The sequence below is a fragment of the Phyllostomus hastatus genome, unplaced genomic scaffold (genome assembly GCF_019186645.2).
Source record: "Phyllostomus hastatus isolate PE091 unplaced genomic scaffold, TTU_PhHast_1.1 phas_contig_159, whole genome shotgun sequence".
Taxonomy (NCBI): Eukaryota; Metazoa; Chordata; class Mammalia; order Chiroptera; family Phyllostomidae; genus Phyllostomus; species Phyllostomus hastatus.
This window is the reverse complement of record NW_025333640.1, coordinates 27,656,698-27,672,467: the sequence shown is the minus strand read 5'-3', so window position 1 is coordinate 27,672,467 and position 15,770 is coordinate 27,656,698. Positions and strand designations below refer to the sequence as shown.

The following is a 15,770-nucleotide window of genomic DNA, read 5'->3' as shown; positions in this document are numbered from 1 at the left end:
ATCTAGTTCTTAATTTACATATCTGAGGTTTTGCCATGTCTAACAATCTAACTGCCTAATATTGACCCTTTTACAATTCAGTCTAGAGATATATACTTTAAAAAATAAGGTCTAAGAAGAATTAAACCTGTAGACTGTAATAGAAGAGTTAAGTGTAGTTATACAGCTTTATAAGTCGTCATTTTTATTTCTTTTAAGTTCCCGTAAGTATCCTTGTCGTTTTTGTGAGACCTTTCATTTATTTTCATGAAGCCTGAACACACAAGTATAAGAGCTTTGCTTTCTCTATGTGTTGGCAATTTTTCTATAAATTTTCCTTCTTCAAAAAAAAAAAAACATTTAGTGCTAGGATTTTGTTTTTGAGAAGACTTTAGACTTTTCTGTCATTTTATTACTTTGTTACTTTATTATTTCAAAAAGATGTTTCAAAGTTTGATGTTATTGAAGCATTTATCTTTTAGAGAGGATGTTTTGGAAAACTGAACTTTGGAAAACCACATTGTTAGTACTTGCCACATATTGAGACAAATAGTCCCTAGTGTTCAAGCCGTTCCCTGATACCACGTTGGGTTCCTTGGGCCGCGTATAGTGGAGGCTTGCTCTATAAGCAGCTAACCACTACCTGGGCAAGGTGCAAGACACAAGTCAGTCCGCTAACTAATACGCCTAGTGCATCAAATCCCACAGTCCAAACAGGTAAAAATGCCCAAGGAAAACTGCAAATATGAAACTCAATTCGATTTGGCAAATATATGGCTTATATAAAATAACTCATGCACAGACATGCATCAGCTATTGTGACCATAATCATTTTTAAGCGTATAACTGAGTGTGCATATACATTTTTCCCTATAGGCATGAGATGTCAAAAGAACGTTAGCGTATGGAATAAGCAGCGGCTGGGGAGCTGGAAATCTAGATGATAACCACTTCTAGCGTCTTCCCTCTGGGCAGGTTGTAACCTAAACCCCGGGTGACTGACTTGTTTTGTTTACGTTTGAAGAGCGTGGGGAAGAGAATCGCCGAAGAAAGCTGGTGGGACTTTCCGGTAGTTGGTCTCCATCTAGAATATATTCCATTCTCCCATCTGGACATGTTCTAATCTGTCTTTGCATTTGCTACCTGTAGAAGATAAAATGCGTAGCCCTAAACACACATTCGACACGGACCGGTTGCTGCATACCAGACAGTATATACCCCATGAGGCACTTCCCAGAAACGCCGCCCTGCTGGGAACCACCTGGCAGCTCCGCTTGCGAAGAAGAGCCTGTTCCTTGGTCAGGGGAGGGCGGCGGAGGGGGTCTGGGTCCAGCCAGCATTTGAGAATCTCATGCATTTTCCCAGAGCACCTGGAGCGGCAGGTAAATACCAATGATCAGAAAGAGCCCTTGACGAGCTGAGCTGATCCTCAGCATTCCGAGGTCAGGAAAGCAGAGAATGACTCAAGTACGTGAAGGACGTACCTGGAAGAAAAGCCAAGTCTGGAAAAACGGAGGAAATTTTAAAGGAAGGGGGAGAACTAGCACTACAAGGGATAGGTCCTCGGAGGCCGGGCTCACCCTCAGAGAAGAGTGGAAGCAAGAAAAGCCGAGAGTGAATAATAAAATGACGCAAGATATTTTATAAAAACGTTAAGTTACAAAGTCAGGTTGGTATGAAAGGGAGACTTCCACAGTATTTCATATATTCTTTCACTTCAGTACAGTTATTCACGATTGCCTTCTTCCTACGCAGGAGGATGGACTAAGGAATCTCTGTGTTCTTTTGGGGGTGTGGGGTGGGGTGGGGAGAAGGTAACATTTTCTGACACCAAATAAGATTTTTTTTCCCTCGAGAACAAGTTATCCAACAGCAGCTGGACGTCCAACACTGCGGCTCAGTCCTGACGCCCTCAGCCCCACAGCTGGCCACCGCTTCAGGCGCCAACCACAAATGGGGTGCCCCGGCTGCCCACATTTCTGGCCAGCTGGCTCCAAATTCAGAGTTTCCCCTAAGTGCCCCACCTTGGGCTCAGAAGTTCACTAGAACAACTCGCAGAACTCAGGAAAGTGTTTCACTTACTAGTACTGGTATGTTTGAAAGGCCATGACTCAGGCATAGCTGAACGGAAACAAGGCATGGGAGGAGGGGTGCGTCTGTGCCCTCTCCAGATATGCCCCCTCCCAGCCCCTCCACGGGTGGACCAGCCCAGAAGCTCTCCATCCCCCACTGCTCGGGGGTTTTTATGGAGGTTTCACTACCTAGGTATCACTGATTAAGTCACTGGCTGTTGGTGATTGAACTCAGCCTCCAGTCCTTCCCCCTCCCAGCAGGTTGGGGGTGAGGTGGAGGTGAGGCTGAAAGTTCCAATCCTGTAATCACATTTTTTGGTTCCTCTGACCACCCGCCCCCATCTTGAAGATTGCCAGGGAACTGCCTGAGTTCCCTTTTTAGCATAAACTCCGGTAAGGCTGGCAGGAGTTCGTTATGAATAACAAAAGATGCTCCCATCACTCAGGAAATCCCAATGGTTTCAGGAGCCGTGTGCCAGGAACTGGGGCTAGAGACCAAGTGTATTTTTCATTCTGTCCCAGAAACAGATCATGCAACAGCTCCCCAAGCTGACTGGGGACCCTCAAGGGACTGACTCCTCTCCTGAGACCAAACTAGACTTTGGACCCAGTGAAAAGCAATGCCTCTCATCTTCCCCAGGGAGAGGGAAGAAATTAATACTCCACGGTGTTTCGAAACTTATGAACAAAGCAAACTAATACAGTTTTAGTGAGCGTAATGTCCTCCGGTTAGGAGAACTGACCCTTGACTCTTGCATCCTGTGGTTAACACAGCATGAGCTTTGCTCTTGACTGAGTTCATCTCTGACAGTGACCCATGCCCACGTTAGCAGGCAGCCTCCTTCTCGGCCTCCTCCCCGCGAGTCTGAAGGCGAAGGCTTACAGAGACAGGGCTTTCCTTACGTATCTCCTTGTAAACTCATAGGTGAGCTTCACCAGTCAACATTCTCAGGGTGCTCACTGTGGCCATGGCCAACATGGCTCAAGTAAGTCATAAATAAAGGATCTTTTAAAAACACATTAATATTTCCAGTGGGGGGGCAAAATAATGACCTTCTCCAAAAGATGTCTGCATCTTAATCTCCAGAACCTGTGACTACATTGTTACCCTGCGTGGCAAAGGGAAATGAGGGCGGCAGTGGAATTAGATTACCAAAGACGGCATAGGGAGATTATCCCGGATTCCCTGGGGAAGCGCCGTATCATCGCAGATTCTGAAAACTGGAAGAGAGAGGAGGTCAGAGGTATGAGCTGTGCTATGTGAGGAGGACTGGGCCCACGGCTGCTGGCTCTGAAGATGGAGTAGAAAGAACACAAAAAAGAAATGCAGACGGTGTCCGAACACTGGATAAGGAAAGGAAATGGATTGTGCCCTAGGCAGGGGTGTCCAACCTTTTGGTGTGTCTGGGCCACAGTGGAAAAAGGAGAGTTGTCTTGGGCCACACATTAGAGACACAAACACTAATGAAAACTGGTGAGCAAAAAAAGGTTTTAAATAAATTGACGATTTCGTGTTGGGCCTCACTCATAGCCACCCTGGGCTGCGTGCACCCCATGGGCTGGGCCGTGGGTTGGACACCCCTGCTGGACCCTTCAGAGGGGAGCGCCGCCCCACCGACACGTGTGGGAGCCCAGCGAGACTCATGCTGGACTCTCGCCGACAGATTTCAAGATAACAGGTTCGCATGCTTTCAAGCCCCTGTGTTTGTGGTGACTTTTTACAGCAGTGACAGAAAACTGACACAATCTGGTGTTGCGTTTGAACTAACAATTCTAAAAGAAGTCTATTTCGCATTTCCAAAGAGCTAAAGGTTCCAGCCTCAGAGAAGTGAAGGTTTGTTTGCACAAGGAGGGGCCCGTAGTGGTCTCCAAGTCCCCTGATGTGTGCCCGCAAAACGGAGACATGTGAGTGACATTAACAAAGGAAATGTGATGACTTGCCCTGTAATAAAAGCATGTGTTTCGTAGAGAGTTAAAATTACCACCACTCTGTTCTTATGGTAATTCTTAGAAGCTGCTTCACTATTAAGAAAGAGGACAATTCTACTGGGGGTCTTCATTCATACCCATGCGCCGGTGTAATGTACGTAAAATAAATTAGAAGACAATCTTACTGTTTGAAGATGCTGCCTAATTCCTCATGTAATTGAGCATTCATACAACTAAGCTTTTTTTCTTTTCCTTACCAAAATTTCAAGTGGAAAAACCTCAGATGTTAATATGCTAATGAGCCTTTGCGTCAGAGTTACCCAGAATATTTATTTATTTTCTTTAATACTTGTCTGTGGCCATGCACACGTCTGGAAGTGTAGCATTGCTCTACCTCCCCCCAGAAGAGCCTCGTAAGAAAGTCTGGTGGGAATCAAAGCACTGAGAGCTGCTCTTTGTCAGCTGTTTCCACATATAAGCTCCTTAAGGGCAGGAGCTGCTTTCCACTAACTGTCTCAGCCCTAGCGCCAAGCACGATACGTAACACAGAGCAAGGCATTCAATAAATATTTGTTGAGCAAATGTTAAATACACACTTTTTTTTGACAAGGCAAGAACAAGGCATATCTTGAACTTAGCACTGCATTGTTAACCTTAAAGGACGCTTCATTGATTTCTCAATACCATGGGGCTGTTTTGTAGATTACTGAACTGGAAGCCAGTCCATTGCCAAAAGGGCACTAAGAAAAACTGTGCAAAAATGGAAAATGGGGCTTTCGGTTAAGGCAAATTTTAAAGAGGCCAGCAATCAGGAAAAATGAACCTTAACCCCATTGAAAGTGTGAAGTGTTTTCTTCAAAACTGTCTTTCACACAGTCTTTCACAATGAAAGACTGTGCTTTGCAATTTTTCTAAAAAAGAAAAAAATACTTCATGGTATAATCATTTTGTGATTTATTTCTCTTTTTCAAATATTGGATACTAAGTTTTCTTCAAAGACCAGGAATATTCTTAGTCAACTAGTTAGAACTTTGATCTGTCCACCAGGGAAGAGTATATGTATCCCCAAACCGTAAGACTAGATCTGATCTTGTACCTACATTAAAGTCATCAATACTCTTTCTTTGGGGGTTTTGCCTCTTTTCTGTTGACCCTGTGAAATTTACCCTGAGAACTGAATGATAATGGAATGGCAGTTAACTACTTACTAAGAGTCCCTTGGGGTGGGTGTGAGGATGGTTATGATTTACTCTGAAACAGGGCTTGATCTCAAAGTTCCACAGTGTATAGGGACACTCTTTTCCCGTCATTCAACTCCCTGGTTTTGGAGAGTCAGCTGTGCTCGGCGTGGGGCTGTCTAGGAGCTGCTGTAGTGTTGGGAAGGCTGAGAAAAAAAGGGGAAGGAATGAGGCTCTCATGGGAGCTGACGATGCTCCAGGAGGCTTCAGTGAGTTAAAAAAAAACAAAAACAAAAACAAAAAGAACAAAAAAAAAAAACCCATGACCCGGACAGAGGACGCCCTAACGTGTTTGTGCGTCACTTGCTGCCCGTGGGCTCCAGCAGCGATTACACTCCCGGGAGCACAGTGCACGCTCAAAGCGCTTAGTATGCGTGACGCAGTCCACAGTCCGAGATCATGTGCACATGTGGACAAACCGCTGCTGTGCACATGGGTAAGGATAAACATTCTGGACATTAGTTAACAGTTTTCAAAAGCATAATGTTAGAAGTCGGTGCCTTTTTTGAAAGCCGTCTTCCATTTGCCATTCTATTAATGCGCTCTTCTCCCTGTTAGCAGCTTGGCCAAACTAATAATCCCTAAGGGGTTCCTGCCCTCCAGATGCTCACTAGAAACAGTTCCATATTTGACAATTCCATAAACTGCACGTAGTGAGGGGAAAGGGTGGGAAGGAGTAAGAAGAGAGTCTGTGATATTGGCACAAGGACTTTCTGAGACCCCGGAGAGCTAGCTGGTCAGGCTCTCAGGCTGGGGCAGCGACCCGGGGTAAAGGCTGTCGTTGCAGCGGCCACAGAGCCCTGAGGCCTCAAATGCCTGGTGGTGTTTCTGGTGCTATGGCCTCTGACCCTGGTCCACAGTTCAGCCTTCAGTGGCCAATCAACACACTTTGTATAGAGCTGGAAAACTGACCCAGACCTCCAAGGAGGGTTTGCATCGGAGAGGTGAGCCTTCAGCACTTTCATCTCCTGACCGCCGGGGACCCCTCATTCCCGGTCTCTGGACATTTTGGGGTTGGCTTATACTATGTAATTTGAAGAGCTAATTTCAAGAAACACTGTAGGATATTTATACAATACATTCAAGTTTTCATCAATGTAGTTATGAAAGGGAATATTTCTCTGAAATAAGAGTAATTAGTCATGTTTCTTAACCAACTGGAACACTATTTTGTACCTGGACATTGACTTAAAAATATGAATGCATATTTAATGATTAAACAATGTAAAAGGATGAAAGAAAGAAAAAGATATACTTATGTATATATATGTACATGTGACAGATGAGTGAATTTGGATATAAGGTATATGGAACTTCTTTACATTGCTCTACAAGTTCTCCGTGAGGTTGAAATTATTGTTTAAACATTTACATAAATAATATAATGCATGTAAAAATATGAAATCATATGTAAATATTAAACAAATATAAATCAGATAACCTGAACATTTCAAAATTATTGACATTTTTAAATTGTTTTTTTATGTATTTCTTGTCATTCAAATGTCTCATTCTCTGTCCATATTTGGCACTTTTGTCAATATCAACGATGTCCCCAAGTTCCCTCATGTGACAGGTAACACCTGGGATTGGAGCCCATCTCTTGTCCCAGCAGTCTTCCCCTCTGTCCATGAATTCTGCATTTCTAACTCCTGAAAGGCAACCAGTGCAGTTTGAAACCTGTTGCCATCCAACTCCAATTGGATTTCAGACCATTTGATTAAAAACTACAAAAGAACTACTTTCAACCAAAGCTTCTTAGAGTGGAACACAAACATTTGTGAAGTGGGCGCACAGTCCATCCCCTGCACTTGCAGCTTCAGAGGGAATCTGGGCGGAGGAGGAATTAACCACAGACTGAGCCCCACCCCCAGGGTGGGTGACCTCACACAGAGGTCAAGGAGGTTTAAATGTGCAGTGGCTTTTCTGCAACCGAACCTTAGTTACACATCCGAGCTTTCAAAGTCTCATAAGAAAGGCCAGAGATGTTGGCTTCATGAAAATGTTAAAAGCAAACCAGCAACATCAAGTTGATGTTAAAATCATCATAACAAGATAATCTGAAAGATAGAGGCTCATACATAAATCATAGTCATTAGGGCCTTACTCTTCAATGAGATTGTTCTTTTGATTAAAATTAATACTAAGCATGCATATTATGATATTATGCATATTATGATATGCATATTATGAAATTATTGCATATTGTGATATGCAAATGAAGAGGCTGATATTTTCTTTTTTTGACATTTGAACAATGGTTTGCTAGTTGCGGGGTATTCGTGTTGACTTTCTTATTTATATAGTCTTACAGTTCAGATGTTTCCACTTTGCATGGCACATATCTGAAAGCATTTTTTTCTTTAATCCAGGAAATCAACAATGTTTACCAAAACTGAGCTTTTATGCCTAAATCTTAAAATTCTCAAATCTTTGTAGAATACAAACTCCAAAGAGATTTGTGCATTGCTAGTAATACATGCTGTTCTGGGGACAAGATGCAGGAGAGTGCCTCCGTACTGAGCATAACCGTGAGGGGCTACAGTATTGGAGACTGCTGGCCCTCTGCTAATGCTTCTGAGGAGTGAGTTATAACTTCTTGCCGTAGGAGGTGTTTTTTTCATGAGGGTGCGTATAAGGTGATGTACTAGCAGCCTTCAATTTCTATGTCACTTTTTTCACCACTGTGGGTAACATCAGACGGCAGAGAAAATGCTCTCTGGCTCCCTAGGATACGAACCTCAGTCTCAGATCTAGATAATTTTAGATATTTTGATTTCCTTATAGAAATTCCTAGACTACTTGTGGGATAAAACAAATGCTAAGGCCGCGTTGCGTTTCCAGCTGAATTAGCAGAAAATAAAGATAAAATGCCTTTCTATTTAGGAACATGATGATGTTTTAATTGTTACAGCATTTGGCATGCCTAATGTACACAGTCCTTGACATTCACATAATAACAAAAGAAAGTTGTTTGGGAATTTTATTTCCTAGTGTCCCCTCTCCTCCCTCATAGTTCTCCCACCCCCCTCCCAGCCCTGGCTCTTTGCTCTCCTCCCGTGTCCCCATCCTTCTGTAAAGAAACACGCTGAGCAGTGAAGGGGTCCATGGAAAAATACCTCATTGCTATGTAGATAGGCCAGGGCTGCTTATTACCTCACTATGATGAACAGACCACCATCGTTGTGACAACTGATGGAGATGCCTCCGGGGTAAAACAAAGGTTTACATATTACACAAGCAATTTAACTGTTTTCTAAACATAATGCCAAGACAGTGGGAGTTGGCAGCCCACACTGTGTTTTAGGTTTTGGAGACTTGGATTAGAAGTGACTGCTGATTATGAACCTTTTTATTTGTCTTCCATGGACTACAGGCAACCCTAGTAACCCGGCAAAGAATGCTTCCCAGCACTTAAAGCCTGTCGTCCTAGCTTCCCAAGATTACGTGCACAAATCACTCGACAGAAGTAGTGGAAGTGTCCTGTGCGTAGATAACCACGCAGGGCAACTGGCTCGCCCTCACTCTGAAAGAGTTCCGCAAAGCGAAACGTTTCATAATCCTTTTTTGTGCAGTAGGCAAGGAAGCAAAGAAAAGAGTTTGGGCAAAGATTATCCAGAAGAAAGAAAGAGACTCTTTTGGGGTTCCAGTGGAAACACAACAAAGGACATAATTAACTTCGCGATTCTTTGTGTTTTTCATTGGACTGCAGGGAGGAGATGAAAGAGGACTGCTAAGCCTTGCATTCCACCCCAATTACAAGAAAAACGGAAAGCTGTATGTGTCTTACACCACCAACCAGGAGCGGTGGGCTATGGGGCCTCACGACCACATTCTCCGAGTCGTGGAATACACAGTATCCAGGTATCCCTGAAACGCATGCAGGCATAAACATTTTTTAATCGTATTTTCTCTATATCGCTTCATTGTTTTGTCTAAAAATTATAAATAGATAACCAAACGGTGGCAATAATTAAACCCATAAGTCTCCGCCTTGCTTAAAACCCCACGTGCATCTTGAAAGAGAAATGTGAAAAATAATAGCTTTGGTACTTTTCCTCAGTTACCTTTCACCCTCGGTGCTACTTCTGTAACTTGGAAAATGACGTAACTTCTAGGTCATTTTTTATTAGCCCCATTTCAAGGACGGGTTTCCCCTTTACAGGCCAGGTGTCTGCTTCCCTAGGTGCGCACTCTTTCCTTTCCGGGGGATGCACCGCGCGGCCCTAACAGTCATCCGGTTGTTTCCTCCGCACCACGCAGGAAAAACCCCCACCAAGTGGATTCGAGAACCTCCCGGGTGTTTCTCGAAGTGGCCGAGCTCCACAGAAAGCATCTGGGAGGGCAGCTGCTGTTCGGCCCCGACGGCTTCCTTTACATCATTCTCGGCGACGGGATGATCACGCTGGATGACATGGAAGAAATGGACGGGTTAAGGTGAAAAACAGAAAACAAAAAGCAGGTTCCACTTGATGTTAACATGTCTTAAGTGCCAGGAGAAAGGGTCAGAGCAAGTGAGCGCAGAGCAGTCTCTGCGCTGTGTCGCCGCCGTGGTTAAAGGCCTCGCTTTGGTTCTCAGTGTCTGCACCTGTAACACGGAGCGGCAGGCATTGGGTAGCACGCGGCTGCCGGTAGCCCGCGGTTGGCGTAGTTTTGCAAGGCGCCAGGCCGAGGCGCGCTGACTCGAGTTACTGCGCGCTGGGCGGTGTGCACGCAGCCCTGGAAAGCGAGCAGCAGCGCCCTGTCCTCCGCCGCGGTCCTGGACGGCCACGCTGCCGTCACCATCTGCGATGTGGAGCTTGTATCATTGTGTCTCAGACGGCGGGGGCGGGGGTGATCTGTGGAGCAGCCTGTTCGCATTAGGCGTAGGTGAAGCATGTGACGAAAGCGAAAGCACTTACGTCGTCCTCCCGTTTCCCAGCGACTTCACAGGGTCTGTGCTCAGGCTGGACGTGGACACGGACGTGTGCAGCGTGCCCTATTCCATCCCGCGCAGCAACCCGCACTTCAACAGCACCAACCAGCCGCCCGAGGTGTTCGCCCACGGCCTCCACGACCCAGGCAGGTGAGAACGCCCGTCGGGGTTCAGGAACCGGGAGAAGAAAGAGGGGTCCCGGCCCAGGGTAGTCAAAAGCGTGGTGCAAGGCTGCACCCCTGAAATCGCACCGGTTCGGTATCCGAGCCAACTGTCAGCCCTGGATTCTATTAATGCCAGAAGCAGATTTGGACGGCAGATTAGACACATTCATGGAGAAAAATCGCCTTCCAGTTTGGAGGGCTATTATTAGAGAGACACTGTTGGCCCACGCAATCGTTCAGACTTCAGTCTGAATAACGAGAGGCATGCCAACCCGCCAACCCGCCAACCCTGTGTCTCCTTCCATCCGTCCAAACGGTACTTTCTTATGCCTTAAACGGGGTTGGTAAGAGCTACCTTGCAAGGATGCTGTGATGATTTAAAACAGATCTACAAGTAAAGCATGAAATGGAGTGTCTGACACACGTGGTAGATTTTAAGTAAATTACAGCTTTTATTATCATAGCTTCACGTAATGTATGTGACGATTCCATATCAATTTGTAAGGAGTTGACTCAATGTTGACATTCTTTTCCTTCAAAAAAAAATCACAAGTACTGAGGGAGTTCTAAATGAAATATTGACTACTTACTATAATGAGCCGCCAAGAAAGCCATACTAAGAAGGATGTAGAGTGAAAAAGTTGGGGTACGCTTTAGAAAGCTGCGAAGTCTGATGCAGCCGTTTGGTGATGAAAGCTTCACCCAGTCCGCAGGCGAAGGGCTCTCCGGCCAGGTTCACTCGTTTACTAGCTGAAGTGTTATTGCTGTTTAATGTTTATTGAGTGTTCGCTGTGTGCAAGGTGAGTATGTTTCGAACTTTTTATTTTTATAATCCCTCATGCCCTTCATCTCCCTCCCCCCCCATCAAAGTCCAAGTCTACACTTCATTTCCTCTTTGGCATCTCAGCAGATCTTAAACTCCGTGCAACAGGGAATACTTAAGGTGGGTTCAGGATGTGGAGGAAACTGTCACATTCCATTCCTACAGCTCAGGGCTCACAGATGCCACCACAAAGCAGCACTTTGAAGTCCAGCGGCCTGAGTCATCACATCCCACCGGCGCTTCACTTCCAGCCGCTTCCCCAGGGGGCGGGGGGGGGGGGGTCTGGACCTCAGGGTAAAAGCACAGGGTGAGGTGCCCGCACAGACCTACCTGCAGCAGCACGCCTGCGCAGGCGAGTCCCTCCTCCCTGGCGGCAGACGGTGGAAGGCACAGTCATGCTTCCCCCCAAGGTTATTTTGGACAGAGGAAGATTTGATAAAGCAGAAAGGGGACTAAAACAATTACTGGCCACACGTAAAGCAGACTTTTATGAAGCAGCACCTTGGTACACAGGACTGAGCTAAGGATCTTACGCTCATCACCGTCGTGCCCCAAAGGAGCGCTCCAAGGGGGTTGGCCTCAGGCCCTCCACCTTCTGATAAAGCTTCAGGTCTTTCAGAGCACTTCCAAGTTCACGACAGCGTCGAGTGGAAGGCACAGAGGTCTCCCACATACCCCCTGCCGCCCCATGTGCCAGGCCTCCCCCACTATTGCTATCCACCCCCTGGAGCGGTCCATTCGTGACAACTGCTGAGCCTCCACAGACTCATCATACTCACTCCAAGTCCACAGTCTGCAATGGGCGCACTTGGTGGTGTGCATGGTATGTAGGTTTGGACAGATATGTAACAACACGTGTCTACCGTTATAGGATCATACAGAAGTTTCACTCGCAGACTCTTTTTACATGAGAAACTCAAGGTTAGAAAGGTCAAGTGGTTCTCAGTGGGCCCAGGACTCAGCCAGAGTAAAGACCTGTTGGCCTCCAGCAACTGAACGGGCGGGGGGGGATGGGAACAGGGAGAGGCCTGGCCTTTTCCTCCAGGTGTGCTCTTTCTTGTCAGGAACAGGTCAGACCTATTTTTTTGTGGGGAGGGTTACAGTTTCCTCTTAAAAAGAAAAGCAAGATAGGGGACATTTTCTCACCCTGTACGTATTTAGTTCCACCTTAAGTCACGGCGTGACCATGTCGCGATCCCTGCCAGGCACCATAAGCGGCAAACCCGTCCTGAGAGCGGACAGCGGAGGGGCTGCCGCCGCAGAGCTGCTGACCCGGCTTTGGCAGGTCGTGCTTGTCGTGTCCCCGTGACGAACGGGATCGTCTGGAGGCGGCAGTTTTTTGTTTTGCTGTTGTTTAAATAATTGCTACGTGTTGCCTGAGACCCAGAACCTTCTCTCAGATTTATTTTTTAATTTATTTAATTGCCCCAAGGGCATATGTGTGTGTGTGTGTGTGTGTGGCCTAAACAGTGATTTTAATGGATAATTTGGCCATATCCAGAAACATTCTTTTGTGTGTACTACTTTGGAGGAAGGGATCGTGCTACTGACGTCTCGAAGGTCGTGGCCAGAGATGCTGCTGCACATCGCACTGTACTCGGGATGGCACTCTGTCCCCATGTGTCCATAACGACCAGTTTGACAAACCTAAGAACCATGCAACACTGTTTTCCATATTTGTGAGAACTTCAAAATTATATTATTCAACGTTATTCTTCCCCCGATCCAAACCCCTCCTGGCTAGCCCCTCGTGGACTTAAACATTGAGCAAGCAGTGAGCTCTTTCTGTATGCCCACGTTTCCGCTGGGTGGTGCAGAGACACAGAAGCGGGAAGTGGCTCCTGTCCTCATGGAGTTCACAGTCAGTAACTTAAGTCACAGGTAAACTCTGGTCCGGAACGTGAAGACGAAAGTCAACTGTAAGACCTCCACGGTCGTGGGACCAGGTTTATTTATTCCCTAAATTGGAGTGCACGCTTCCCTTTGGTAGAGGGGCCTGCGTCTGAGAGTGTAGCGATTCCGTGGGAGATGCATGGAACGAATATATCACTAATTTCGTGTTTTATGTCGCACAAGTGGGTGGACACTACAGCAGATTTTTGCTCTTCCACCTTAGCAGCTCTGTGTCCACGTGATATTCCTTCATGGCGGAGTAGCAAGTGTTTCAATTCACGATGGAGGAAGACACCAGGGGAAATTAAGAAATATTCTCTAGAGATCATTACGCTTCAGGAAAGTGAACAAACACATCAGGATGTTTCCTCCTGCCTCGTCTAGGGAATCCAGACTCAACAGCCCAACCAAAGGGCCCTTGCCAGCCCACACAGGGTTCCCATGTCGGGGCTGTCTGGGGCTGTCTGGGCGGAGCGCGGGAGGCACACGTAGGAGCTCACAGGTGTCCCGTTTGCTATGCAGGTGCGCTGTGGACCGGCATCCCACCGATGTGAACATCAATCTAACAATACTCTGTTCAGACTCCAATGGAAAGAACAGATCATCAGCCAGAATCCTACAGATAATAAAGGGGAAAGATTATGGTGAGTAGGGCATCATTTGTTGACTTTGCTTTAGTTTGGGTTTTAGCTTATTTTAGCATAGTAATTGAAGAGAAAAGGATTTCTGCAAAACGAGCACCAGGAAGGCAGGAAAACCCTGGCCTAACAGTGGTGAGGGGCGCGATGGCTCACTTGTCAAAGGTCCGGTGACACTTACAGTCCTGGGGGCTCCATTCAGGTAATTACCTTTCCTGCAGATTCAGTGGTGCTCTGTAGGTCCCCCAAATTTAATGGGGACCCTCAAAAGTGAGCGGTTTATATTTTGCTCCTCTGAGAATCAAGATGAATACCTTCTATTTATTTATCATGTAAGGGAGAACTTAACATCTTATATGCAGAGGAAAAAAACAAGTGTTAAAGGTAAGACATTTTTCAATAACCAGCATGCTAGTCTTAGCAATTAGGAAAATTATAAGTGTCTCAAATAAGAATGCAATTTTTAAATGTGGGGTTTTTTTTGAGGAAACAAAGTAATAGCCTTACAAAAACATGGTACTTACCCAAGTCATGGAAATGGGATGTTTAGACATGCTTTCTAATGCCATGACTACTACAGAGAGACACATAAAAAAGAAAATTGGATAATATGAAGTCAAAAATGCTTAACATTTTCAGTGTTTTAGTATTTACTCCTTTTGGGGGAAGCAATTTATCAAACATTATAATTCAGGAACATAGCAGATTAAGATTATTAAATTGATTGCTTCTTCTATTTACTCATTCAATACAGGTATTTATTTAGTACCAGGAGTGAAGCAGCTGTGTTCGTTCATGTGGTATTCAGTTATTTTACTTTTTTTTTTTCAGGTATTTTTGTGTGTGTGTGTGTGTTTGTGCATCCTATGAAAGCCAAAGCAAAGAATAATGTGGTTTGCAAAACAAATCTAATGAGTCACTAGCTTGATGGAGTTCCAGCTTTATTTGTCAATTAGGCTAAATTCTACAAGCACTTCAGTGGGGGTCCAACTGAAACTGGTCACAATATCGGCAGCCCTACATTTGTGTATTAAACACACATCCACAGAGCCCTGCCAAAAAGTATACATATAACCAATCACCATGATGCACGCTTTAAATATCTTGCAATTTTGTTTGTCAGTGATACCTCAGTAAAGCTGAAAAAACAAAACCCAAATAACCACGTGCACAGTGCTCACTACCTGCCAGCCCCGGTAGTGAGCACTGTACAAACTTGACACATTTCATGCACAGAGCAACCCCATGCGACAGGCACGGCTATTGGCCACACTGTCCAGATGAGGAAACTGAGACACGGGAGGTTACCTATCGCACAGTATACGCTGGCAGGGCCTGGATTTGAACCCCGGCAGCCTGACTCCAGAGTTTATGTCCTCAATCATTCGATTATTCCACCTCTCAGTGTACTAATTATTTAAAACCTACTTTTCTACTTTTTATATTATCGTATTCACCATAATCACACGGGGTGGGGGGAGGGCTTTAAAATTACTGTCTTTCCACAAAAGTTTGTGCCTGAAATACTGCCTGTTGATAGTGACTTATTGATACTAAGCACGTAGGGTACCTGATAAGGAATAAGAACTTTCCAGATTGATTTGCAGCTGGCTTTAGATCTTTCCCATGGCAATTAGCATACGTGTCTTCAGTATGTAACGACACGTGTGGAAAGATTCAGTGCCAGGTCCGTACGAAGGGGACCCAGAAGGAGTGGCTGCAGTGACTTTATTAGCCACATAACTCTATCAGTCAGCAAAACTATCAAATATTATAAATGAAGACATTACTTGACTAAGTGACAATGTCTTAAATGCACAGATGTGGTTTTTAAAGATCTTTTATGTACTGTGTTATTATTTTCATTAAAGTGTGGGCTTTTAAGTGGGTTATATAACGTAACAGAGGTCTGATACAATTTATTAAGTGAATGCAGAAGCATTCCTACAAAAACTTCAACATTAAAAAATTATTATTTTAAGTATTTTGGTTCTAAAGTAAATAACCAGGATTTCCAAAGTGCCCAGACTTGAATTTCATTGAAACCTTGTTATGTCTTGGCAGTTATAATAACAGCAAGCATTTCAGAGCAGTCCCACTTCATTTAGCTGTACATGGA

General features: G+C 45.1%; 1 protein-coding gene across 2 annotated transcripts in view; it reads left to right on the top strand.

The window, feature by feature from the left end:
• The window catches only part of LOC123814193 (hedgehog interacting protein), an 81,180-nt gene that overhangs the window by 45,300 nt on the left and 20,110 nt on the right, over positions 1–15,770 (top strand). For both annotated transcript variants that reach the window (XM_045831849.1, XM_045831848.1), the window contains exons 5-8: positions 8,931–9,082; positions 9,482–9,655; positions 10,140–10,283; positions 13,536–13,657. In XM_045831849.1, coding sequence (XP_045687805.1) covers positions 8,931–9,082; positions 9,482–9,655; positions 10,140–10,283; positions 13,536–13,657 — 592 coding nt within the window. The remainder of the gene's footprint in view (positions 1–8,930; positions 9,083–9,481; positions 9,656–10,139; positions 10,284–13,535; positions 13,658–15,770) is intronic.